Source organism: Oryctolagus cuniculus, chromosome 7 (assembly GCF_051225735.1).
Source record: "Oryctolagus cuniculus isolate XC-2025 breed Fujian yellow rabbit chromosome 7, ASM5122573v1, whole genome shotgun sequence".
Lineage (NCBI taxonomy): Eukaryota > Metazoa > Chordata > Mammalia > Lagomorpha > Leporidae > Oryctolagus > Oryctolagus cuniculus.
Window position 1 is genome coordinate 58,494,926 of NC_142873.1, and position 26,655 is coordinate 58,521,580.

The 26,655-nt window shown below is 44.2% G+C and overlaps 1 protein-coding gene across 3 annotated transcripts in view; it reads right to left on the reverse strand.

The window, feature by feature from the left end:
- Positions 1-24,739, reverse strand: part of CTTNBP2NL (CTTNBP2 N-terminal like) — a 64,421-nt gene extending 39,682 nt beyond the window's left edge. The window contains exons 1-3 of one of the 3 annotated variants that reach the window (XM_008264666.5): positions 24,604-24,739; positions 10,630-10,755; positions 5,005-5,112 (exon numbers count right to left, since the gene is read on the reverse strand). In XM_008264666.5, the coding sequence (XP_008262888.2) occupies positions 5,005-5,103 (99 nt within the window). In that variant the 5' untranslated portion in view covers positions 5,104-5,112; positions 10,630-10,755; positions 24,604-24,739. Of the gene's footprint in view, positions 1-5,004; positions 5,113-10,629; positions 10,756-16,407; positions 16,431-24,603 lie in introns of those variants that run through there. The other 2 variants (XM_089300145.1, XM_002715769.6) reach the window with 2 other exon arrangements.
- Positions 24,740-26,655: the final 1,916 nt, after the last annotated feature.

Sequence of the window (26,655 nt, forward strand, 5' to 3'; positions counted from 1 at the left end):
TTTGCCTGTAAATTTTCCTGCTTGGGGAATTTTGCAGTGGCCTTTGGCCAAAAACAAGAGTTCTATCCTAGGCTTCAAAAGTTTTACCTGCTCTTTTAATTGAGGCATCAGTGGAAAGGATTTCAAGACTTCTTCAGCTAATTTTATATGAAAGTTCTGATTCTTTATCATTTATCACTGTATTAGCAATTTAAGAATGCTTTAAAATAAAATGATCACACCAGTGCCAGCACTGTGGTGCAACAGGGTTAAGCCACTACTTCCAATGCTATCATCCGGCATCCTATATCAGAGCACCAGTTTGAGTCCCAGCTGTTCTACTTCCAATCCAGCTCCCTGCTAAGGTGCCTGGGAAAGCAGTGGATGGCCCAAGTGCTTGCGGTCCCTGCACTCATGTGGGAGACCCAGAAGAAGCTCCTGGCTCCTGGCTTTGGCCTGACTCACTCCTGCCATGGTGGCCATTTGGGGAGTGAACTAGTAGATGGACAATCTCTGTCTGTCTCTCCCTCTGTCATTCTGCCTTCCAAATAAATAAAATAAATCTTAAAAAAAAAAAAAAGATATTAATGAATGTATGGTAGCTTCTATTTTGTCATAGCTTAGTGCTGTTCTGCATTAGATTTAAGATGTGCAGCTGTAATGTACCTAGTGTGAAAGATTCAAAAGAAAACTCTTTCATCTCAATTTCATTAGCAGGCAAATGTGTTTTCCAGAATTTTTCAATGGCTGTTGTTTAAGGTTCCCGCACTCTCCTCTGGGCAGACACAGATTGTGCTACGAAGCCATTTCCCAGACTTTCTTGGCTTGCTTGCTGAATGTGTGGTTCTACCCCTTACCTTTGGCTTCCCCCACACTGTTCATGAACAATGTCATTTGCTTTTAGTGCAGAGGGGACTCCCATCATGTTCTCATTCATGAAGTGCTCAAAGGGAAAGACTTGAACAAAGACTGCTTTTCTCTGACATGATACCTTCTAAAACAGAAAATTATGTCATATAAAATTTCACAGGGACCAAAGACAATATAAATGGCCTCTGTAACAAGTAGACTTCAAATACAAGACATGCTGAATATCGCATTGTTTTCTATTGCCTTCCCTGGGTCTCTGCCAAATGTCTTGGCTGCAATGGAGGCAGCTTTGGGGTAGAAAGGGACTCTACAAGGGTAGAGCCACAATCTGGTACTTTGCAGAAATTTTATCAAACTCTTTTACAATCCTAACTTAATAGGATCCACTTACAAACCATAAGGACTTTACAGTACATCACTACAGAATTCTAACCTTCCTTGCCTGACCTATTATTGTTCAATGAAAAGAGGCAATGAGCCACATGGTTTTGTTCAGATACAAGTTGAAGAATGGATTTTATGTCTAGAAAAAAAATCTATTGTGACAGTGAGGAGGAAAAAAGATACCCTTTTAAAAGTGAAAGCAAGAGAGAAAGGAAAAACCAGTCACAGATATTTAGAACAAAGACCAAAACCTTCTCTATCCACTAAGCATGAATTCAAAACTAATACTTAAAAAAAAAAAAAAGAGTAAGCTGCCATATTAGTCCAAGAAGTTCAACAGGTGTTTGTTGTTAAGCAAAAACTATATAACACAGTAACACCTTGATATATTACAGAACCAAACAAACAAACTTAAAGAATCTGATATGGCAGTTTCTTTTCTCAAAGGCATCAAATAATTTTAACTCCAGCTGCCACCAGTTTCATCTGACAACAGATTATTTGAAGGTGTGTCACTTTTGGTGCCACTATCACTTCACCTGAACTGCACAGAGTTTTAGCCTCAGAATCACTTCATCACCCACAGACTGTATGCAGACTAAATATGACATTTGTGCCAGATCCTGAATGGGATCTTATACAAAATGCTCCCTTAATTATAGCTCTTTATTTCTCAAGCTGCTCCTTGAACTTGTCAGAAGCTGTAGTAACTAAAATTGGACTCGTGCAGAAAAAAATGCATCTCAGGAAAGCCTGTGCAATAGCACTTCTGCCTCTGCCAACGTGCACACCAGCAGGCAGCACGTCACAGAGCACGTCAGAACAGGCTCCGCAACAGCCACTCTGAAGTCAGTCTTCTAAAGCAGCCTGCTACAAGGAGGGTATATTCACTTCATTTGTTCCACAAACATCTATTGAGTAACAGTACAGCAGGGCCTATGCTAAGTGCTGAGGGTAGGATGATTAGGTGTTCTAGGTCTGTACAATTCCTAAGGCTGAAAAGCAGAGGTCATATTAGCAAAACTATAAAAGAGAAAATAAGGTCATCCTCTTATTTTTCTATCAGAGGCAGCCATTTTGGCTAGTGTTTTGGCTCACTTGGCTAATCCTCCGCCTGCAGCGCCAGCACCCCGGGTTCTAGTACTGGTTGGGGCACCGGGCACTAGTTCCGGTTGCTCCTCTTCCAGTCCAGCTCTCTGCTGTGGCCCGGGAGGGCAGTGGAGGATGGCCCAAGTGCTTGGGCCCTGCACCCGCATGGGAGACGAGGAGGAAGCACCTGGCTCCTGGCTTCAGATCCGTGCAGCGCCAGCTGTAGCAGCCATTAGGGAGTAAACCAATGGAAGGAAGACCTTTCTCTTTGTCTCTCACTGTCTATAACTCTCTCTGTCTCTCTCTCTCTCACTGTCTAACTCTGCCTGTCAAAAAAAAAAAAAAAAAAAAAAGAGGCGGCCATTTCCACACCCCACTCCAATTATGAGGGGACTGTGGCAGATGCAGAGTAGGAGAAAGAAGCGAGAATAACAAAAGGCATTAAGGGGTGAGGATTAGGAACAGCTCAATCTATACTCAATTCTTTTTTTTCTTCATTGATCAGATAAAGATGGACTAAGAAAAGGGAGGGTGTCCTGGGTTAAGGCTAAGACTACTGGTGATACTAGTGGAATGGGGTTATGGGAAATTGAATGGAGTTTCATGAACTTACAGGGAAGCGTAAAGTGACAAAAGCAAAGGCCTATGAAAGTGGAAGAAATGAGTCACCAACTGGTGTTTACATTTATACACGTTGGCAGGAGAGTCATTAAAAAATCAGGCACCGCTGAGGACACAGTAGAGACGTCCATTCAAATAACTGGCAGCCACTGACTGCTCGTTGGATATGGGGTATGTGACATGTGCTGGCAGGAAGTAAATAAAAGGATAAGAAGAAATGAATCCTACACTACTGTAGTATTTGCAATGTCATGAAAGTTATAGAGTGTTACATAAGTATGTTATTAATAATATATTATTATTACAGACAAAGAAGTTATATTCTAGACAGACGGAGTAACCTGACGAACGCCACACAGCTATGCAGGATGGTATGATGGGCAAAGACTGAGCAGAGAACTTGAACATACATGACTAAGCACGTGTCAAGGCCATACACATGTGATCCCCAAGGAAGCCACGAGACAGGCTCTATGCTTCATGTCAGAAGAGAACTGCCTCAGGTACTTTGGAGAATTAAAATCACTGGAGAGTACTTAGTACACATCATATTACTACAAGGGAAAAGAAAAAAAGCAGTAGCTACCTCAAGACATATCTAATTAGATAAAAATGTCAGCCTTTTTCAGTTGGCTTTAAAAGACATAATATGGGGGCCAGCGCTATGGCACTGTGGCATAGCGGGTTAAAGCTCTGGCTTGCAGTGCTGGTATCCCACAGGGGCATCGGTTTGAGTCCTGGTTGCTCCACTTCTCATCCAGCTCTCTGCTATGGCCTGGGAAAGCAGTGGAAGATGGCCCAAGTGTTTGGGTCCCTGCAAGAGACCCGCAAGAAGCTCCAGGCTCCGGGCTTCAGATAGGCTCAGCTCCAGCTGTTGTGGCCATTTGGGGAGTGAACCAGCAGATGAAAGACCTCTCTCTCTCTCTTTCAAATAAATAAAAGTTTTTAAAAATCTTAAAAAAAGACATATGTTACTCCAATTATGATAAATTTAATTGTGACCACAATTATCATCTCAGAGTAGTCCAAGAAAAGACCACCCAAATATGAATAAATGAACAGACACAATCCAAATCAGTGTGAAAAGGGAAAAACGAAGAAAAACTGAAGATACAGCTTTCTCATGAACTCAATTGTTGGCGACTTGGGAAATCATTGATTCTTTAAGTCCCCAAGATTGGCAGGGAGCAAACGCTCTTTGTTGCTATAAAACAATCTTGTTCCTATGAACACATATGTCCCTTTTATTCGTGAGGAGCTAGGATAACTTTGAAAAGTGTAGTAAAGCACTTCATAAACCTTCCATTGAATGGACTTTAAGATGTACAGCAGTAAGTTCTCTTATATTAACACTGGATCTCCGTGGTTGCACTTTGCAGGGGCTACTCCTCCCCAGCATGCTCAAGTCGCACCTTCTGCAGTCAGCTCCCCACCCTTTGGGGAATACCATCCTCCTACTCTCACATGGCTACACTTAAGGCCTGTTCTTTCCCTCTCCAAATCTGCTCTCAGGACAGACAGACTGGGAATACTGGTCGAAGTGTAAAGGACTCAGGACACTTGAAAAGATTTATGCCCTCTTGTAGTTTTTCTATAGAGACTTCACAGTTCCCACATACCTTCCCCTTTCTCTTCCACACACACACACAACCTCCCCACCCCAGCATTCTAACAGACACCAAATACTTCAACAAAAGGAAGCATTCTTGATCTGGGGTCTGGGGAATCCAGGGATGTTTTCTTGGGGTTCTTCATTGCTCAGACATTATACCCTGCATGTTGGCATGTCAGTGCATATACCTTACAATTTTCAGGAAGTTCTCCAAGGGGCCAGCACTCAAAAACTGTTCAGGTGACATTAAACTAAAAGAATGAAGTTTCAGGTCTAGACACCAGCTAAAGAGACTAGGGAAAGGCTCCCCCAGGGTCCCTACGTTACGTTGCACGGTGGGGCTCACCACAGCAAGCATCACTGTATCTCCCCATCAGTTTTAGGGGGGCTACAGCAATACCATAAATAACTTACAGCCAGTATGACTTCTTTTTTTTCTTTTAACATACCTTTAAAGCTTCTATAACAAGGTCCCTTGCTTCAAGCTCTCCTTCAAGAATACTGAACAGTGTCAGGAGTTCAGGCTTGCTGAGTTTTTCCAGATTCATTCTGAAAACCTAAAACAAAGACAATGATCAGACAATCTGCAGAAGACAGAGTTAATCTGATTAAAGAAAGAAAGGAGACAGATAAGAAAACAGGAATGATTGCAGTATGAAGTGCTTTAAGAAAGGGAAGAGTTACAGCTAAATAAATGCAATCACCTTCTAAAGTTAATCACAAACTGAGCAGAAAGGGAAAATAAAATTCACTTTCCTTATTGATTTCCTCACCATTCACAAAGCTCAAATTTTTATCACCTTTCCTCTGGGCACATTTACAAATGAGCATCCAAGGTCTAAGAAAGAAGTAGTCCTAATTTGGTTCATGTACAATTGTGTTACAGCTCATATTACTTAACAGAAAAATTGTTATATTATGAGATCTCCCAACTTTAGATAAGAAAATTACAAAACACTCTAACATCCCTCTTTAATTAGTTGAAATGAAATTGGAATGATGTTTGAGATAATGGTTAGGGAGTATAGGAAAATTTTATTCTCAACTGTCTACTTTCACAGTACCTATCACAATATTTGTATTCTGTATAGTAAAACAGGCTTGAATACAATAACACACAAGATTTATTTATTTAAAAGGCACAGTTACAGAGAGAGAGGGAGAGACAGATAGAGATCTTCCATCCCGCTGGTTTACCACCCAAAGAGCCACCAATGGCTGGAGCTAGGCCAATCCAAAGCCAGGAGCCAGGAACTTCTTCAGGATTTCCTACACAGGTGCAGGGGCCCAGGCATCTGGACCATCTCCAGCTGCTTTCCCAGGCACATTTGCAGGGAGCTGGATAGGAAGTAGAGTAGCCAGGACCTGAACAGGCGGCCATATGGGTTACCAGTGTTGCAGCTTTATCCACTACGCCACAGTGCTGGCCTGACAAGTATATTCTTAAATCACACCTTTAAATATTTTGTTTCAAAATATTGGCCAGGCAATTACAAACTGAATTCCACGTAGTAAGTTCACAGTTCTACCAAGATTTACATCTTTTGAAATAACTGTTAGCTGGCAAATTGTGTGGCACAAACTCTGTCCTTTCTCACAGACCACGCACAGACCAAATTTGGCCCGCTCAGTCATCTCTGAAGGGTCTTCTGACCGGGGTGTGGAGTACAGCAACTGCTGTTTTCCCTCCCCCACTTTTTACCTCCAAACTGCCACCCTCATAGAGCTTTCTTAGAAGTGAGTAGCAACACGAGCAGTTCACACACCCTCCAGAACTCCTCACTCTTATTACGTCCTGGAGGCACCTGAGCCTTACTGATTCCTCCCAGAGCTGCTGCCCTGACTGGAAGGAGAACACGGACAGAACGCATTCCCCACTGTGGTGTTCGACTGTGTCAGGCATGATGGACAAATCTCTTACCATACGGTAAAACAGCCTCAGTGTGGCCTCAGTTCTAATGCTAACTTTCTAACGAGTGAATTTTAGCAACTAGTAAACAATTCTTCCTTTGGTATCAGAGCTATGTCTCCTAACAGTTATTTTGCAAAAGAAAGCAAACAAAAGAAAAATTCAACAAGCCTAACAACATTACACATGCTGTAAGCTGGGATGCTGGGAAGTGCACAGGGCTTTGCAGTCAGATGCCTCAGCCGCGTTTTCCTAGTTGTGTGACTGGGCAAGGTTTCTGGTTCTCAGTTTTCTGAGCTGGGAAGGGAGGATGACGACATCAAACTCACAGGTTACTCAGTAGACTGTTAGTAAATGCAGGCCGTCTTACCCAGTTCAGGAAACCAGCCAAATAATGGTGTAACTTTTTTAAAATTAATTTTTACTTATTTATTTGAAAGGGAGAGAGTGATGAGTGAGTGAGAGAGAGAGAGAGAGAGAGAGAGAAGGGGAGAAAGAGAGAATCCATCTTCCATCCTAAACATCCAGGGCTGGGCCAGGCCAAAGCCGGGAGTCAGGAACTCAATCCAGACCTCTCATGTGGGAGGCAGGGACCCAAGGACGAGTCCTGCTGTCTCCCAGGATGTGTAGTAATAGGAAGCTGGAACCAGGACTGGAGCCAGGACTTCAACCCAGCCACTTGAATGTGATGTGGGCATCCCATGGGGTGTCTTAACTACTACACCAACACTCACCTGTGGTTTAATCATTGGGTATTACCAAAATAATACCAATAACAGCCAATAACAGTAATGTCAGAAATAACTTCCACTGCCCTTTTGTAGCTGGGAACCACAAATGCACAACTGTGACGCGTCCCAGAGTGAATCCACTGTGAATCACACTGGTTTCTTAGATAAGTACCCCCATTCCTGATGGTTTCATGTTCTTATTTCCCTCCAAGAGATTATAAGGTGGAGGAAATATCCTATCATTTAATGCTCTCCCCTCCCATTTCGCTGAGCAGATAATAAGCACGTGGTAAAGGCACTCCATAAATAACATTGGCACACAGTAAATCAGCTGAGCTTATGAGCATGAAGGCTGGAAGGGAGGAACGGAGGTAAAAATGATGGTGCTCACACATGACTCTTCAGTATTTTCACAGTCCTTAAATATTCTTTATTCATAGAGACCCCAAACTGTCACTTAAATCCAAGCACAATATGAGCAACACACAATGGACTGAGAGTATTTTAGTCTCAGCTCTGCCACTGAACACAGCAGAGGAAATTACCCGGGTGCTCTGGCTCTGAGGTTTTTTTGTTTGTTTTTGTTTTTTATTTTTAAAGATTTATTTATGCATTTGACAGTCAGTTACAGAGAGGCAGAGGCAGAGAGAAAGAAAGGTGTTCCATCCGGTGGTTCACTCCCCAAATAGCCGCAATGGCCAGTAGCCAGGAGCTTCTTCCGGGTCTCCCACCATGGGTGCAGGGGCCCGAGGACTTGGGCCATTTTCTACTGCTTTCCCAGGCCACAGCAGAGAGCAGGATTGCAAATGAAGCAGCCAGGACTCGAACCGGCACTGAATGGGATGCCAGCACTGCAGGCAGCAGCTTTACCCACTGCACCCCAGCACTGGCCCCCTGAGTTTTTGAATAGGTAAAATGAAACAGACTAGTTAGTCTTAAGTCCTTCTTAGATCCATTCTAACATTCCAGGTAAAAATCCAGTACTACTTGTTAGAGAGTAAAATTAAATAAGAGGTAAAAAATATAAAGAACTAAATCAAATTGTACCTAAGTCAAAGTATGTGAAGTACTATGACAAATATATAGCCTTATAAAAGATTAAAATCTTCAGTCACTTTAATTATGAAGCAGTCCCGCCTAGGCTAGAAATCTGTCAGTGGCACAAAGAACAATTTCTTACTTGTAATCTCTATGTTTGTAAATCACTTCTGCATACAAATTTTATGATCTGGAACATTTTACCAGTATGTACCAACTCATTTAGCATACTGCCTACATGAAGTGAATACCACACAAACATTACAAAGGAGGGGTAGGCATTACAGTGCCACGGGTTAAGCTGCCACTTGCAATGCCTGCATCCCATATTTGAGCGCCAGTTGGAGTCCTGGCTACTCTGCTTCTGATCCAGCTTCCTGCTGATGTATCCTGGGAGGACACAGATGATGATCCAATTGCCTGGACTCCCACCACCCACATGAAAGACTGGTTGGAGTTCCAGGCTCCTGACTTTGGCCTGACTAGCCCTGGTTGTCATCAGCAATAGGAGACTGAACCAGTGGATGGAAGATATTTTGGTACTCTTGCCTTTTTTTTCTTTTTGGAAATTTATTTACTTATTTGAAAGGCAGAGTTATGGAGAGACAGATGGTTCACTCCCTAAATGGCTGCAATGGCCAGAGCCAGGTAGGTCTGAAGCCAGGAGCCAGGAACTTCTTCTGGGTCTCCCACGTGGGTGCAGGGGCCCACTGAGGCCATCCTCTGCTGCTTTTCCAGGTACATTAGCAGGGAGATGGGTTGGAAGTAGAGCAGTCAAGTCTTGAACCAGCGCCCATATGGGATGCCAGCATCACAGGCAGTGACGGCCCCCACTATGCCTTTCAAGTCAATGAAAATAAATTAAAAAAATAAGAATTTTAAAAATATATGGGGCTGGCACCGTGGCTCACTTGGTTAATCCTCCGCCTGTGGCACCGGCATCCATATGGGTGCCGGTTCTAGTCCCAGTTGCTCCTCTTCCAGTCCGGCTCTCTGCTGTGGCCCGGGAGTGCAGTGGAGGATGGCCCAAGTACTGGGCCCTGCACCCGCATGGGAGACCAGGAGGAAGCACCTGGCTCCTGGCTTCAGATCAGTGCAGCGCACTGGCTGTGGCGGCCATCTGGGGGGTGAACCAGCGGAAGGAAGACCTTTCTGTCTGTCTCTCTCTCATTATATAAAATAAATAAATTTAAAAAAATAAATAAAAATTTAAAAAAATATGCTAATACTAACCGATAGAATAAATAAAGGGGAGAGTGATCCAACATGGGAAGCGAGATACTCAGCAGACTCATAGAATGGCGGATGTCCTAAACAGTACTCTGGCCTCAGAATCAGCCCTAAAGGCATTCGGATCTGGCTGAAAAGCCCATGAGAGTATTTCTGGCATGGAAAGCCAAGACACTCTGGCAAAAAAAAAAAAAACCTAAATGAAAGATCTCTGTGAGTGAGATCCCAGTGGAAAGAACAGGTCTTCAAAGAAGGAGGTACCTTTCTCTGAAGGGAGGAGAGAACCTCCACTTTGACTATGACCTTGTCTAAACAAGATAAGAGTCGGAAAACTCAAGGGGCTTCCATAGCCTTGGAAACTCATGACTGGAGCATGGGGAGATTACTGAGGCTATAAACAAGAGTGTCAATTTGTAAAGTCAACAACAGGAGTCACTGTGCACTTACTCCTCATGTAGGATCTCTGTCCTTAGCGTGCTGTACATTGAGACGTAATGCTATAATGAGTACTCAAACAGTATATTTCACTTTGTGTTTCTATGGGGGTGCCAACTGTTGAAAGCTTTACTTAATGTATACTAAACTGATCTTCTGTTAAAAAAAAAAAAAAAAAAGAAGAAGAAATTATCAATTCCCAACTTGACTCTCACTGGGATTAAACATGACAATAGGTCTGATCTGATTTCATCATCATTTAAAAAATCATCTATTATTTTTCACTTTATGTTTCTGTGTGGGAGCAAACTGTTGAAATCTTTACTTAATGTATGCTAAACTGATCTTCTGTAGATAAAGAGAATCGAAAATGAATCTTGACGTGAATGGAAGGGGAGAGGGAGTGGGAGAGGGGAGGGTTGCGGGTGGGAGGGACGTTATGGGGGGAAAGCCATTGTAATCCATAAGCTGTACTTTGGAAATTTATATTCATTAAATAAAAGTTAAAAAAAAATATATAATACAAAGGAGGAAAAAGAAGGGCCACAGCTGTGCAACTCAATAATCTGTTTTTGCATATTCTAATAACCTTTCTTTATAAGTATTAAAATTTAGCAATTCTTTGTTATTTGAACCTAATGTCAATATATGGAATAATGAATTTTTGTCTGAAATATAAATGAAGGATAATAAAACTGTTTTAGAATGGTGGGGGTGGAGGTGATACTGACCTGTTAATTGGCAGAATTACACTTTTGTCCTCAAGTATAAATTCTTAGGGCTTTCTTCAGTTAAAATTTGGGAAAATCGACAACTATATTTAAAATGCCATCAGCGTGGTGGAAAAGTGTCCAGTGCTGCAAAATAAGAAATGCATTGATAAATTTGGTCAATCCTATGAATTTCAGCTGTCATTATTGCAGATGAGGCCTGACAGCTGTAGGCTGACACTGATAAGACGGAAGGAAAGAGCCAGTTCTTCTAGTTGAAGCTGCATAATACAGGAAAAATACCAGGGATTGGACTTACCTTTACAACTACAATTAAGAAAGGGGGGTGCTTGCAATTTTTTATTTTAACTTTAAAATGTCTACTGTCATTTCAAGGACTAACTTCTCAATGTCACTAGAAGAAACTGATTTTTCTCTCTCTTTGAATTAATAAAAGCCTATTTGCTTGGATCACAATGACTTTTGCATAACTAACTCAGAAAAATATCATAATCACATCTGAAATTTTCAAACTGCCAAATTCATATAAGGAAAATTCTCATCTCTTCACTTCCTATAAACAAACAAATCAACCAATCACTACCTCAACTGTCTATACGACTGGTTACACAGGTTCAGCTTCTATTTTTTCCTATTGCTTTCAAATATTAAAAGCTGAATTGTATGCAATTTTTGTTTATATATTCCTAACACTGTATGAAGTCCAGGATTTAAAAAAAAAATGATAGGCTTTGCCATTTATTTGATAAAATGTAATTTTTGTCTGGAACTTCAAGGCACCAAGTCTGAAAACGTAACAATTTGTTGAAACCTAACAAGTCAAATAAGGACAGTGTCAAAGGAAGAAATAATGCAGCAATAAATTCTTGATTGTTTCATTCAACCAAGAGTCAGTCTTTAATTAATTATGAATCTCTCAATTTAGAAGTGTGGGTTTTTTTTTGCTGTCAGCAATATAGAATTAACAACACGGAAGCAAACCACTGAGTAAGTTATCCCAGCAATTTCTGCTCAATAATGGGGAAAATTATGTGGCTCAGGATTCTCAGAAAAAGGCAGTTTTAATCCCATATTTATTATCAGAAATATGATTGTGAGCTTTCTGGCATGCCACACTGGTCTACAGGCTCATTCCCTCATTTTCTAAATGAACTGTTACTTGTGTTGTCAACAACCATTAAGTGACTTTGAAAGACAAGATCATTTCAACCAGATGCTGAGCTTATGTCTTCCATTAGAGTTTCCCCAAGACCCAACTCTCCTTAGGGCTTAGACACAGATATTTCTGCCCAAGGAATGCCGCAGTCTATATATTTGAAAATAAAAACCACCTGTGGACAAGTTGTCTGGCTACATTATCATACCCATGGTATAGCCAGCTGTAGCTATATTATGCTTTATAGATTTCTCAATTAAAAATATATATACAATTAAAAGAGCTAAAGCCATACATATTTCCACACCCAGAAAATAAGCCCATTTAAAAGTATGAAGCTTATTTTTATGTTCCCAACTGATTTCAACTGAGCTTGCCCAGCATACCATTTGGTCTATTCACAGGCTGTTTCCCACCAAGTCAGCGTCACTGTGTCTCTTCTACATGAACTTTGATGTGCCACAGTCAAAAGAATTATGGGTGTCAAGAAGGGCATCATCCCCGCCCCACCCCGTAACTGCCGGTGCTGCATGGGTGGTGGTGTGGCTCAGCCCTGCTAACTTTATTCTAACCTCTGCTCCTCTCGAGATAATACCCAAGCTGCACTCATTCTGCTGTGGCTGTCCCAGCGTCTGCTCCACAACTCTGAATGGCTTCTACAGGATAGCACTCACTGTTGCCCTTTCACCATACAGAGATTGGCACAGAAAAAGAAATACCACAAACAGCTTCTATAGCTATGCAAGCAGTAGGGCAGGGCAGGGTAGGACAGGGTGGACCAGATATTTGTGTCTAGTATCTGGGTGTGAGTATACGTTTATGTGGGACTGAAGGCTCTTTTTTTTTTTTCCCAAGTGATATGGGGCCAAAAGGGAAAACAGTATTTTTAGATGAGCCTTAGATAGTTCTTGACATAGAAATACTTTTTAAAAAATACGCATATAAAAAAATCAACTCAGCTAATATATTTTTTAAAAGTCAGTTATTTTATCTAGGAGAGGTTATGGCTGCAAAACTGGATAAAAATTAGTTCTTTTTATTTATATATTTGAAAGGCAGTTACAGAGAAGCAGAAGCAGACACAGAGGCAGAGAGAGTGAAGCCTTCCCTCCACTGGTTCACTCCCCAAATAGCCGCAATAGCCGGAGCCGTGCCAGGCCAAAGCCAGGAGCTTCTTTGGGGTCTCCCATGTGGCTGCAGGGGCCCAGGCACTTGGGCCGACTTCTGCTGCTTTTCCCAGGCCATTAGCAGGGAGCTGGATCAGAAGCGCAGCGGAAGTGGAACAGCAGCTTTGCCCACTACCTCACAGGACTGGTTCCTAATTACTTATCATATATTCAGATACCAAACTTAAGTAATTTATACTCTGACTCCAACTGACTCAGATTGCAGGCCAGTTAGTAAATTTTTAGTTTTAATGACCAAATATGAGCAAAGATGTAAAGCACATTGTTCCAATTATATACTCTTTTCATGAAAATATAAGGAAAGCAAAATATGGAAGGTTAGTTAATTCTTAAAACTCAAAAGAGCTGGGGTGAGTGTTTGGCCTGTGGTTAAGACACCCTATCCTTTATCAGAGTCCCTAGGTTTGACGCCTGCTTCCAGCTCCTGACTCTAGCTGCCTGCCAACATGAGTCCTGGAAGCAGTGTTGATGGCTCAAGTAATTGGGTTTCTGACACCCTGTGGGAGACTTGGATTGGACTGAGTTGTGGTCCCCAGTTTTATGCTGACCCTTCTATGGCCATTGCTGGCAGTCAGGAGTGACCTAGTGGCTGACAGCTCGCTCGCTCGCTCGCTCTCTCTCTAGCTCTAGCTCTCGCTCTCTCTCTCGCTCTCTCTCTGCCTGTTTCTCAAATAGAATGAAAACAAATAATTTTTTAAAAGTTTTTAAGGGCTGGCACTGTGGAATAGCAGGTAAAGCTGCTGCCTACAGTGCCGGCATCCCAAATGGGTGCCAGTTTGAGTCCTGGCTGCTCAACTTTCAATCCAGCTCTCTGCTATGGCCTGGGGAAGCAGTAGAAGATTGCTGAAGTCCTTGGGCCCCTGCACCCATGTGGAAGATCCAGAAGAAGCTCCTGGCTCCTGGCTATGGATTGGCCCAGCTCTGGCCATTGTAGCCATTTGGGGAGTGAACCTACGGATGGAAGACTTTTCGCCCTCTCTGCCTCTGCCTCTCTGTAAATCTGCCTTTCAAATAAATAAATAGATCTTTAAAAAAAAAAAAGGTTTTATAAAAATGGTGTTTTTCACAGCTTTCCACTGGATAACATACTTTTTTTTGAAACTCAGTATATATGAAATAATAATAAAAGAAACTTGTCACATTTATAAATACTAAATCTAAATATGGACAAAAATGCACTGCTATTTTAAAAAATGTATCCAAAACAACCTCTTATCTGTGGGGTGGAGTGGGGAGTGTTGACACATTATCTTGACTATCTCAAAAGATGTAAGGTTCCCCACCACCTGGCATATCTGGTTTTCAGAGGGTCATTTAGGCATTTGGGTAAGAGAGTGACAACATTCCAAATGAACACTCTCACTTCTCTCTTGGCATTTTAAGGTTGGACTAGGGAAGAAAAACATGTCTACATGCTCTCAGAAAATAATTTCCTAATCAAGAAAGCAGATCTTTCATGCATTTGTTAAAGAAGGCTGTTTTTTCTATTATTATTTACAAAAGTACTTAAAATCAAGGTTAAAAAAATCTTATTTCATTCAATTTGCTTTTTATATTAGGCAGTGTAAGTCTTATCACCAATACCTCACATCAAGCTACTCTCAGTTAAATGTAAAAGACACTGCCGAACTATCTGGATCCCCATAACGTGTTAACAGGCTGTCCTATGCCTCTGTCCCACCAAAATCCATATGTTGAAGTCCTAACCCATACCACTTCAGAATGTGACTGTATTTGGAGACAAGGTCTGTAAAAGGGTAATTAAGTTTAAATGAGGTCTTTAGAATGGGCCTCAATCCAGTGTGACCAGTATATTTATAAGAAGGGGAGAATGTGGATATGGACAGATGGGAGAGAGGTAAGACAGGGAGAAGACAAGCCCTGTCCAAGCCAAGGTGAGAGGCCTTAGAAGAAACCAACCATGCCAATGCATGGGTCTTGGACTTCCAGCGTCAAATTGTAAAAAATGTTTGATTTCAGCCACCTGTCTGTGGTCTTCTGTTGCGGCACCCCAGCAAACTAACACAACATGCTAATCACTTTCCACTTTTAAAGCCCATTACACCGAATAGGCTTTCTCTCGCCATCAGAGCACCGTGATATGAGGGGTCTGGAAAAATTTCCTAGAAAATAGGTATTATGACTATGCACGGGTTTCAAAAAATGTTTTGCATCCAAATAAACATCTTTTAGTGTTGATGAGTGCCCTTACATACTACTTCTCAGAATATCTGGCTTTATCAGTAGCTTTTTTCTAGCCACACTATACAGACTATAGACAGCATCATATAAAACAGCATGGTTTTGGAACACTTTTAGAGACCGTAAATTTCAAGACCCTTTGAAGGAGGCTGCTATGAGTTATCCTGAAATATCATATGAGGAATGCACAGGCAAAGAAATGACCATGGTGCTACCGGACCAAGCTGTGTGCTTACCCGACACTGTCAATACAAGACTTTCAGGGTCAGCACTGTGCTGTCCTATATGGGTGCTGGTTTGAGCCTGGGCTGCTCCTCTTCCGATACAGCTCTCTGCTATGGCCTGGGAAAGCAGTAGAAGATGGCCCAAGTCCTTGGGCCCCTGCACCCACTGGGAGACCTGGAAGAAGCTCCTGGCTTCAGATCAGCCAGCTCTGGCCACTGCAGACATTTGGGGAGTGAACCAGTGGTCTGAAGACTTCTGTCTGTCTGTCTGTCTCTCTCTGCCTCTGTCTCTGTAACTCTGCCTTTCCAATAAATAAATACATCTTTAAAACCAAAATACAGACTTTAAAGTAGCTCTCAAGAGACCAGCTCTGTAACAATGCTAATACTCTTTAAGGTCAACACTTCCAATACTCCATTCAAACATACAACATTCAAAGCAGATTCTAGGATATCAGGTTTTCTGGATTTATGCTGTCTACAGAAGTTAGTAACTTCAATTGTACAAAGTTAATTACCATTACCTCAGAGTTCGATAGTATAGTTTTTAAAGAATTTAAGCAATAATAGCAATAATGAGAAAAGAAAAACATTGCGCTAAACGTTGATAATATGTGCTAGACAGTGCTCTGCCATTGACATGTATTAACTCAATCAAGCCTCATAACACCTTCAGGTGGCAGGTAGCCTAACCATCACCCAGAAATCCATCAGCACTCCATTACAGACGGCAAAGCTGAGGCAGAGGCTAAATGACGGCTCAAAGTGTCACATAGCTGGTGCATAGCAGACATGAGATCCGAGCACAGGCAATCTGAGTCCAGACGCCCTCTTGTCAACCACTGCTCCTCGGTAACTACCGCTCACATCTGATCTTTTATTCAGGGGGTGGAGAAATCCCTGCTACAACAGGATTCACACGCAAGGAAGGGACCTCAGAAACAATCTAATCCAGCCCTCTCCCTTCACAGACGAGTACTGAGGCCAGAGTTGTTGCATGAATACTCACGGCTTTTCAAGATCCAGTGTAATCCACTTTCTGGGATACCGTGACAGAGATCAGATGTTTGTTTGTTTTCATGCATCTCTGGTGTGAGGTATCTCTTTCTTTCTCTCTCTGTCTCTATATGTATGCTCTTACATAATGCCGCCAAAATTTACACATTTATTGAAGAACAAGAGGAAGTAGTCTGATGATCGTAAACAAATATTTACACATCTCTTCCCCCCAAATGAGGACATTAGCACAAGGCTATTAAAAACAGGTCTGTCTGCCTGGATATCTGCTCACACCCTTTCAAGTATTCTGTGAGGCAAGGCCAAACCAGAAGAACGACATTAGCTGAACTACTACAACCGGTATTAATGAATAATGAAAACAAATAGTTTTATATTAATGCAAACATTTTACTTAAAAAGATAACTCTTTTAACATCAGACTATTAGTAGAAGTTTGAACCATTTCAATGACATTTGTTAGTTGGCTTTACCTGGTTTAAATGAAATGATAATTTCAATGATTATTTCAATCAACTAAGTTTCTGTCTATAGCATCTATCTGTCCCTTCAATTTCTGCTCTTTTAAAATAAATTCATCACAGAAGGGAACAGTAACAGGTAGACTGATTTTATTTACAGTAAGTGATTCATGGGCCACAATTCTAGAGGCAGCCTAGAATGCAAAATCCCTTCAAATGCTAATGCAGGCTGAAGTCACTGACTCCACTAGGATTCCAAACGGGGAAACTCCTCATGGAGTATGGTACGGAGGATTAACCATGAAGCCGTTAAGGTTCCTGCATCTGAGCTATGCCTATAACCTGACTCTCCCCAGAACTGCAAAGAACTTCACCAAAACCTCTGACAAAAACATAACTAGTGATGGTGTTTTGCAGATCACAGATTTTTTTAAAAAACGTTTAACATTTAGTAGCAACTGAGTATCACAACAACAAACCTAGCAACTGTTTGTGCTCCCAGGTTCTTCAGGGACAATCATTCTCCTAGGGAGGTGGGGGTTGAGAGTTATGGTGGGAAGTGCAGGGATTTTATAATATTGTGGCACTGCCATTTCATAATTCCTTGATTCACTTAATCTTTGATCTTTAGTTCTTTATTTATAAAATCAGGATAATAACATGTACTCTTAGCAGGTGGCTTCATGGCTTAAATACGTGACTGGCCAGGTCTCTCGCTTCTCATCCTAGAACACTCATTTGGTTCATCTGCCAGGACAATGAAGTTTGGCTTTTCCAATGGGTCATCATCACTGTCTACTGGTCAAGTGTCTAATTTACAGATCAAAGGCAAGTTTAGTCCTTCTGAGTTGGCAGTTGATCTGCTACAAAAAGCAGATGTCATGCCGGCTAGTACCTGGGAAAGTCAGCTTAGGGACACACGTTCAACCCACTTCCAGGCCAAAGGGAACCACTTGGGAAAAGAGAAGGACATTCTTCTGCCTAGCCCAGCTTCTTGTGCCCTCAGCACACAGGTGGCGAGAAGTGTGCCTTTGCTTCAGCTGAATTTTTACAGCTTTTAATAAACTCACAATTTAACTTGTAATGATTGTGAAATGGATTTTCTAAAAGTATCACAGCTCTGTTTTACATTAAATTAAATGCATGATGGATAAGTATCTACATTTATAACTCAGAAGCAGGTACTCTATTATATCAACTCATCTGTTTACATGTATCTGTCTTCTGTCTCACAAGGATCTGAACTCTGATGGACAACTCCTCTTTCTATTCAACTTGATGAAAAGTAGCACCTAGTAATCTGGTTCAAAGAATTACTATAAAGAAATGTCTAATACCTTGAAATCTCATCAACAATATTTGACTTTATCTTTTAGGAAATGAGAAGCCATCATTAACCAGGTGAATGAGGAAAGCATAGTTTTAGGAAGGCTAAGCTGTAAGGTACAGAGTGGACTTGACAAAAGAGAATTTCAAAGCATACAGAATAGCTGTGAGGAAAAGTTAACAGTAGGGATATGAGACAGTAGAGATATGAGACAAAAATGTATGAGCTAGGATGATGGCATTAAGGATGGAACAGACTGGCCAGCACCATGGCTCACTAGGCTAATCCTCTGCCTGTGACGCCGGCACTCTGGGTTCTTGTCCCAGCTGGGGCGCTGGATTCTGTCAGGTTGCTCCTTTTCCAGTCCAGTTCTCTGCTGTGGCCCGGGAGTACAATGGAGGATGGCCCAAGTACTTGGGCCCTGCACCCGCATGGGAGACCAGGAGGAAGCACCTGGCTCCTGGCTTTGGATCAGCACAGTGCGCCAGCCATAGCGGCCATTTGGGGAGTGAACCAATGGAAGGAAGACCTTTCTCTCTGTTTCTCTCTCTCACTAACTCTGCCTGTCAAAAAAAAAAAAAAAAAAGGATGGAACAGACTGACACAATGGATGTTAAAGAGAACTTACAGTAAGCTGGTGACTGATTCCATTTAGGGAGGCAAAGAGGGGAAATAGTCCCAGATTAGCTGAGGTTTTGAGGCTGGGTGACAAGAATGATGATGCCACTAACAGAAACAGGGATGTCAGAAAAGGAACTGGCGTTACGGGGAAATGATGACGAATATGGGAGACATGCTGAATGAGAACTAGTCGGACCCCGACAGGGCCCACGTGAGGAGTCAGCTGGTGTGGTGAGTGCCAAGGCCTCCGAGGGGAGAAGCCTCGGGGAGAGGCCCTTTCTTGGTCTTCAGTTCAAGGACAGGAGGCATCAGGAAGAGGCTGCTGTGCAAGACCACACCAGATCTGTTTTGTGCTCTCAAATATTAAACCAGTTAAAACTAGATTGGTTCTGTTACTCCTCTAGCACCTACTGTAACAGAAAGAACCAGCCGGCCGGCATCGTGGCTCACTAGGCTAATCCTCCACCTAGCGGCGCTGGCACACCGGGTTCTAGTCCCGGTCGGGGCGCCGGATTCTGTCCCGGCTGCCCCTCTTCCAGGCCAGCTCTCTGCTGTGACCAGGGAGTGCAGTGGAGGATGGCCCAGGTGCTTGGGCCCTGCACCCCATGGGAGACCAGGAGAAGCACCTGGCTCCTGCCTTCGGATCAGAGCGGTGCGCCAGCTGCAGTGCGCCGGCCGTGGCGGCCATTGGAGGGTGAACCAACAGCAAAAGGAAGACCTTTCTCTCTGTCTGTCTCTCTCTCTCACTATCCACTCTGCCTGCCAAAAAAAAAAAAAAAAAAAGAACCAGCCAGCAGAAGTCAAGTCATCTTCGCACCCACCCAAACGCCACAGTTTCCTCTCTTTTTCCAATAACTAATCTCTCAGGTGTCCTTCACCCTTCTCTCCATCATAACCTAGAATTCTTCTCCCTTTTGAAATCATTCATCCTGGTTTCTCCCTTCTGTCTTCCTTCCGTAGCTCTCACCCTTCTTTTATTTATTTATCTATTTATTTATTTATTTAAGATTTGTTTTGGTTTGTTTGAAAGGCAGAGTTATACAGAGAGGCAGGGCAATACAGAAAAGGAGATCTTCCATCTGCTGGTTCTCTCCCCAAATGGCTGCAATAGCTGGGGCTGGGCCAGGCCAAAGCCAGGAGCTTTAGCCAGGTCTCCCACAAGGGTGCAGGGGCCCAAGGACTTGGGTCATCTTCTGTAGCTTCCCTCGGGCACATTAGCAGGGAGTTGGGTTGGAAGTGGAGCTGCTGGGATGCAAACGGACATCCATATGTGATGCTAGCACTGCAGGCAGCAGCTTAATCTGCCTCTGCGCCCCAGTGCCAGCCTCAGCTCTCACCTTTCTATGAGGACAGAGCCAGAGCACACCTCAGCCCAGCCTTTCCCAGCACCCTGCATAAAGGTATATGCAAGTGCCCCTAAAGCACTCAAGTCAGGAAATTTTTTTTTTTTGTCTGCAAACCCATCATCCTCTTCTCTCCTACTTTCTTTTTCTTTTTAGAAGATATATTTATTTGAAAGGCAGAGTGACTGAGAAAGAAAGAGAGGGAGCTTGTCCATCAACTGGTTCACTCCCCAAATGGCCACAACAGCCAGGTTTTGGTTAGGAGGAAGCCAGGAGCCAGGAACTCCATCTGGGTTTCCCAAATGCATGGCAAGCACTTGGGCCACCTTTCACTCAAGGTACATTGTCAGGAGGCTGCATTGGAAGCGGAATGGCGGGGACTGGAACGGGAACTCTGATAAGGGATGGCAGAGACACAAGCAATGCCTTAACCAGTTGTGTAGCACTGGCCCCTTGGTTCCTATTATGCTAACAATTAGGGTTATATTCTTTAAACTCAATATCAATTAAGGATTATAGAAGCCAGAAAGGATTCAAGGGCAAAGGACACATTTTGATTGAAAGCTTTGGCTTTGTCCATGAAATATAGTTCAGAGATACTTGGCAAGCAGGACCATAGTATTGCATTCTTGAGTTCAGTACCTACTTGCGGCCCTGTTCTCTTCAATGCACAAACCTTCACTCTCCCCTTCCTCCACTTTCACTCTTACGGCCCCTAACCAATGCTTTCTTCTCACCTCCATTTTGGTTGTTCCTATAATGACTTCTTAGTTTTGGGGTGTGAGGGAGGGTAGTCTTCAAAAGTAAGGCACAAGTCGCTTTTAATCAAAACTGTCACCGAAAATCCCTGAAGTCTCATGGAAGATGCAACCGTAGTACGCACAAAGCCATTTGCCAGTTAGGATGGTGGTACTCAAGACAGCGCAGCTCTGAGCAACTGATAATTCAGAACGAATCCACCAGCTGGCTGAATCCCTGGCCTTCTTTGTCCTCAGGCTACAAAGTTCAAGAAAGAGAATTCGCATGAGAAAATTACTAAACACACACACACACACACACACTCCCAGACAGACACACACTCTCCTAAAAGTCCTTAGCTCAGACTTTTGAGATCTTAATATGCAAACTCTGCTTCCCTCTAAAATTTTCAACAAAACCAACCAATAAGTAAAATCACGTCAATTCTTCACCTTTGCAAAAAATGCTAAATGAGGTAAAAATATTTCCTGTTAAGTGCTTTAATCTACATGCCACATGCTAATAATAATAACGGTAATAATACCTATCAATTATTAAGTGCTTCTCATATGCAGGTCCCAGTTATTTCTATCCCACAGCTAAGGAAACTGAAGTATGGCAGAGATGGAAAACTCTGTCCACGTCCTGGGTCCCGCCACTACACAGTGGTAGAGCTGGGATTTGAACCCAGGTTTGCCTTTGAAGTCTGTGTTGCCAACAGCCACACTCTACAGCCATTTTCTCGCTTGAAATACATAAACTAAAACTTGGAAGACTTGATTTTCATTATTAGCAGCAAACATTCAGGGTATTTAGAAACAGGCTGACAAGCCAGGAGAGGGGTCAATCAGTTGACTAGACAAAGTGCCCCTGCAGATGAGTCTATACTTCTCACCTGGCACATCTCAACGCCAGCTCAATGGCAACGCCTGAGAAACGCACCGGTCGGCTCCACTCAGAAAAGCCAGCACTCAAAGTCAAGGTCTGCGATTTAACGGGCAGCACCGCAAACACAAGTCCATTGCAGACTGTGTATTACGCCCACCATAATCAGTCCATATGATTACACTGGGGAGGCTGTTCTGTTTATATAGCTAGTGCCAGCTTAAAAGCACAAAATCAACAAAAAATCCATTTTGAAAAATTCTGAAATAAATCAGTAACTTATCAAAACCAAACACTCAGAGAAACTATCCTTCAATGGAAATCAGTAAACAATCAGTTAGTAGGCCCTCCTCAACTTACTTCATCCCCATTAGGTCAGTCTTAGAAAAATAAAATTCTGAAATGCACAGGTTTCACTTGGGTTCATAAGTCTGGTTCATATTTCATGATGGCAAAATTATATTACCTGGCCAGCATATGTTTCCTTATGATACTGGAGTTTTAGAAGCCCTCAGATAAGGAAAATCAAGTCAAATCAAGACCAAAAACATATGTTTATACTAATAAGGCATGCCATATTTTATCAGTACACTATCTTTCCAGCTTAAGACAATAGCTTCAAACTAAGTTCCTTAAACACTCATTAAGTCACAGTATATATACCACACACTGTAAAGGATAAAAAGATAAAAAGAAAGCTCTATCTGCCCTCACAGAATCTGTAATTTAATAAGATGCACATACAAATTTTCTGCTTCCGAAATGTTTTCTTCATTTAACACACCAGACGGATGTTGAAAAAGTTAGAGGAGCTTTCCAAGACACAAAGCTGTATCAAACAGGTCCTGCTTAGTGTGCCAAATCATCCAAGAATGTTATTTGCTTTTTCCTCTCATTTATTAAGGCCCTGGCAATTGCCACCAACTGGTGTCCTCAGCCTCTTAGCTTATTTTCTGACCTCTGCCCATGTAATAAGATACACCTTCTTGGGATTTCCTGTTCTCTGTTTTTTTCTGCCGCTTTTGCAGCGAGGCCCATGTCTTTCCCTACTAGGGCAGCAGTGCACTCCGTGCTGCTGGGAAGACCCTGCACACACAGTCTTCTTGATGCTTTCCTCCTGCAGGTCCGGAAACAACCACTGAGCAGCTCAGCCAGCACTGAGAACCGCTCTGCAGACTCGGAACCCAACCACACAACACTCATTACCTCCAGGAAGTCATCTCAGGATGGCTATGCAGGGGAGTGAGAGACAACAGCCTACAGTCACCCTCTGTGATTCCAACTCCTTGCATCTCATTGCTTTGGCTAAATATAACAGCAGTGAGATGGACTTGGGATGGAAAGCAAAGCAGAGAAAAAAAAAAAAAGGCTAAAAATACAGCAGGTTTTAATATATAGAAGTGCTAAGCACAGATGGTTACTGAGGGCTCCAGGCCATGAACATCAGGCAAAAGGCATCACTCTGTTGCATCTGCTACAAATCCTTTACAAGCACACCACAGAGACATGTGTTGGTATTTACATATGTTAATAGCTAACGTCCACCTTGCCTTTATTTACCCTTATCTCTGAGATACAAATTTTATTGCTGATATTCTAAATTTTGGTGGATGATAATGGCATTATAAAACCAATCAATAACATCCTATAGGTTTTTTGTGTCCCAGTAGGGGAAAAGCCACTCTAAAAGAGGGGCTGGGGAGTAATCAAAGGCCGAGGGCCCAGATTAATCATAAACCTAGACGACTGAACCTGAATTTTCTCCCCACACTTCCTGCCTTTTGTCTCAACCTGCAGTACAGCTTCAAGGTTAACTGGCTTCTCCCTGAGCAACGGGCTCAGCCCACCCAGGCCGGCGAGACCCTCGTTCCTCATTTATTTATCCACCCCGTTTCATTTGAAAACACGCTCTTGTTCATTGATTGTCAAACAATATGCCCTGTATTCCTACCCACGCGAGGCCAAGTCTGCAGATAGCCCACACGCCCACCTCATCGTGAAACACAAGGAGGACGGCTTCCCATCAAGCTCTCGGGGAGAAAACAGGGTGGAAAGCAAAAATAAAACGCAGCTCAAATCTGAAACGACCCTCAGAAGCTGGGCTGTCCCGAAGCAATAGGGGGAAGGTACAAAGCGTGGTGGGTTGGCGGTGCCATTTCTCTTTCTTCCAGAGTCTACAAGAGTCCCGAGGCAAGGGAGCTCTGGACTCCCCCACGGAGAGCAGAGGGTCACCGGGGCTGCAGAGGGGCTGCAGAGGATGGGGGATGGGCAGAACGCAAGTGGCGAAGGCCGCTTCGCCCGTGCAGCTCGCCGTCTACTACGCGTCTTTGATTTTTTTTTTCCCCCTTCGCCTCATCCTTCCTTTTTGGAAAACTGATATGCTATTACGGAGGAAACCGGCTCCGGTGCCACCCCGGCGAGCAGGGACAGGTGGAGGGAAAGCGGGCTGGCCCCCGGAGCGTACACGGCGAGGGTGGGGGCGGCAGCCTACAGGACGGGAACCTGCGATTCCCGCGCCAAGGCTGGGGCGCGGGACGGGAGGGGCTTCTAGGTGAGCGGCGTCCCGAGGGAAGCCCCTGCCGAGGAGCCGGGAACTGGAAGGGGATGCAGTAGTAGCGGCGAGGACCCTCGGAGGATGAGGAGACGCCTCCTCGGGGAATACCGGGAGCTGGAGGAGGCGGCCCCGCCCCCTCAGGGGATGGCCCCGGGGATGAGAGCGGCCGGTGGCAGAGGCTACCCGCGCTCCTACGCCTGCTTTTCTCTGAGAACCCGGCCTCCCGCCACCGCCGAGCCCAGGCACCCGCCGCCCCTACCTTCCCGCGGCGCTCCGGGATCCGCTCCCCGCCGCCTCCGCCGCCGCCACCCGTTCCCCATCCACAGCCCCCGAGGTCCCGCCTCCCCAGCCGCCGGCGGGGCCACTGGCATTCGCCTGGGCCAGTCACCGCCTCGTCTCTCCAGCGCCGGCACCAATCCACGCGGGCTGGAGGAGGAGCTTCTCCAATGTCATTCAGGCTCCTCCCAGGGCCCCAGGATCCCTTTTGTTTGGAGAGAGCCAGGCTGGGATTGAGGTGGCGTCACTTCCGGAAGGAAGCGCCCTCCTCCTGCCGGGGCTCCAGGGTGGGCTCGTGCTGCCCCGGGCCCGGGTGCTGCAACTTTCTTACCTTTTGTGCAGTTCCTGGGCAGGGCCAGGGCACGAGCGCTAGGTTCTTTACCCTGACTGTACAGGAGTTTTGGGATTGGCGGGCGTCTGATGGCCCGATTGATGGGAATCTTATGTAAAATGCTAATAAATAAAGTGAGCTTTGTTGTCTGCTTTAAAATTAGCTGTTGAAAACCTGGTAAAGTGACTTCCTGCTCTCCCTCCCTCCCTTTTTCCTGGACGCGCCTGGGTGTGGTGCTGGAAGCAAGGGCGCCAACAGGAAAGACCCGGGACCGACCACTCCTCTGTTTCAGAGAAGTGCAGAAGAGGATACTAGGTCTGGAGCCCCCGGGGCAGAGACACGGGATAGCACCCAGGAGGGCATAGACGTAGCCTGTCCGCCTTCGGGGCAGGAATGGAGCAATCCCAAGTTTGTATGGCAAGTCTCTTGCCAGGTGAGGAGACTTCTTCGTGTTCCTGGTCCCTTGTACCGCAGGGTAATGGCGTTTTCAGTGAAGCGGAAACAAAGGACAGTGTGGAGGATGCAAGGAATGTAGATCTTAGTGGCAACAAGCTCTAAGAAGGACTTAGAGCCTGCAGACAGAGAAGATGCACCACTCTCTGAGGTCGAAGTTTCCTTTTTCCTAGGCGCACAGGTGGAAATTGATCGGAACCACACTATTTTTAGCACAGTAAAAGTACTTATAAGACAAATGTTTCTAATGTGTAATGTATTACCTTTAATTCAGTATTGCTTGTTTGAATTATTATTTGCAACACAGTCGTGGGGACGCACCCGCCATCCTGCAGGCAGGGCGCAGTTTACAGCTTGGGAGGAGGAAGTAGTCAGTCTGTAACCACCTGACCAGGTGGGAGTTTTTATCACGACATCACTGTGCAGGGTCTTTCATATCATGATATTTAATCTTCAGTGCTTGGGCCGGTGCCGTGGCTCACTAGGCTAATCCTCCGCCTTGCGGCGCCGGCACACCGGGTTCTAGTCCCAGTCGGGGCGCCGGATTCTGTCCCGGTTGCCCCACTTCCAGGCCAGCTCTCTGCTGTGGCCAGGGAGTGCAGTGGAGGATGGCCCAGGTGCTTGGGCCCTGCACCCCATGGGAGACCAGGATAAGTACCTGGCTCCTGCCATCGGATCAGCGTGGTGTGCCGGCCGCTTTGCACTGGCCACGGCGGCCATTGGAGGGTGAACCAAGGGCAAAAGGAAGACCTTTCTCTCTGTCTCTCTGTCTCTCTCTCTCTCTCTCTCTCACTATCCACTCTGCCTGTCAAAAGAACAAAAAAATAAAAATAAAATAAAAAAATAATCTTCAGTGCTGTATGAGAACTCGGTCCCTATCCTGTAAGATAGGCAACATCAGGGCCAGTGCTGTGGTGCAGTGGGTTAATCTGCGGCCTTCAGCGCTGGCATCCCCTATGGGCTCCAGTTCAAGTCAGTCCCAGCTGCTCCACTTCCAATCCAGCTCCCCGCTGATGTGCCTGGGAAAGCAGCAGCAGATGACCCAAGTGCTTGGGCTCCTGCACCCACGTGGGAGACCTAGAGGAAGCTCCTGGCTTCTGGCTATGGCCTGGCCCAGCCCTGGTCATTGCAGCCATCTGGGCAGTGAGCTGGTAGATGAAAGATATCTGTCCTTCTCTCTCTAACTCTGCCTTTCAAATAAATAAATCTTTAACAACAACAACAACAAAAGACCACATTGTGTCCAACTTA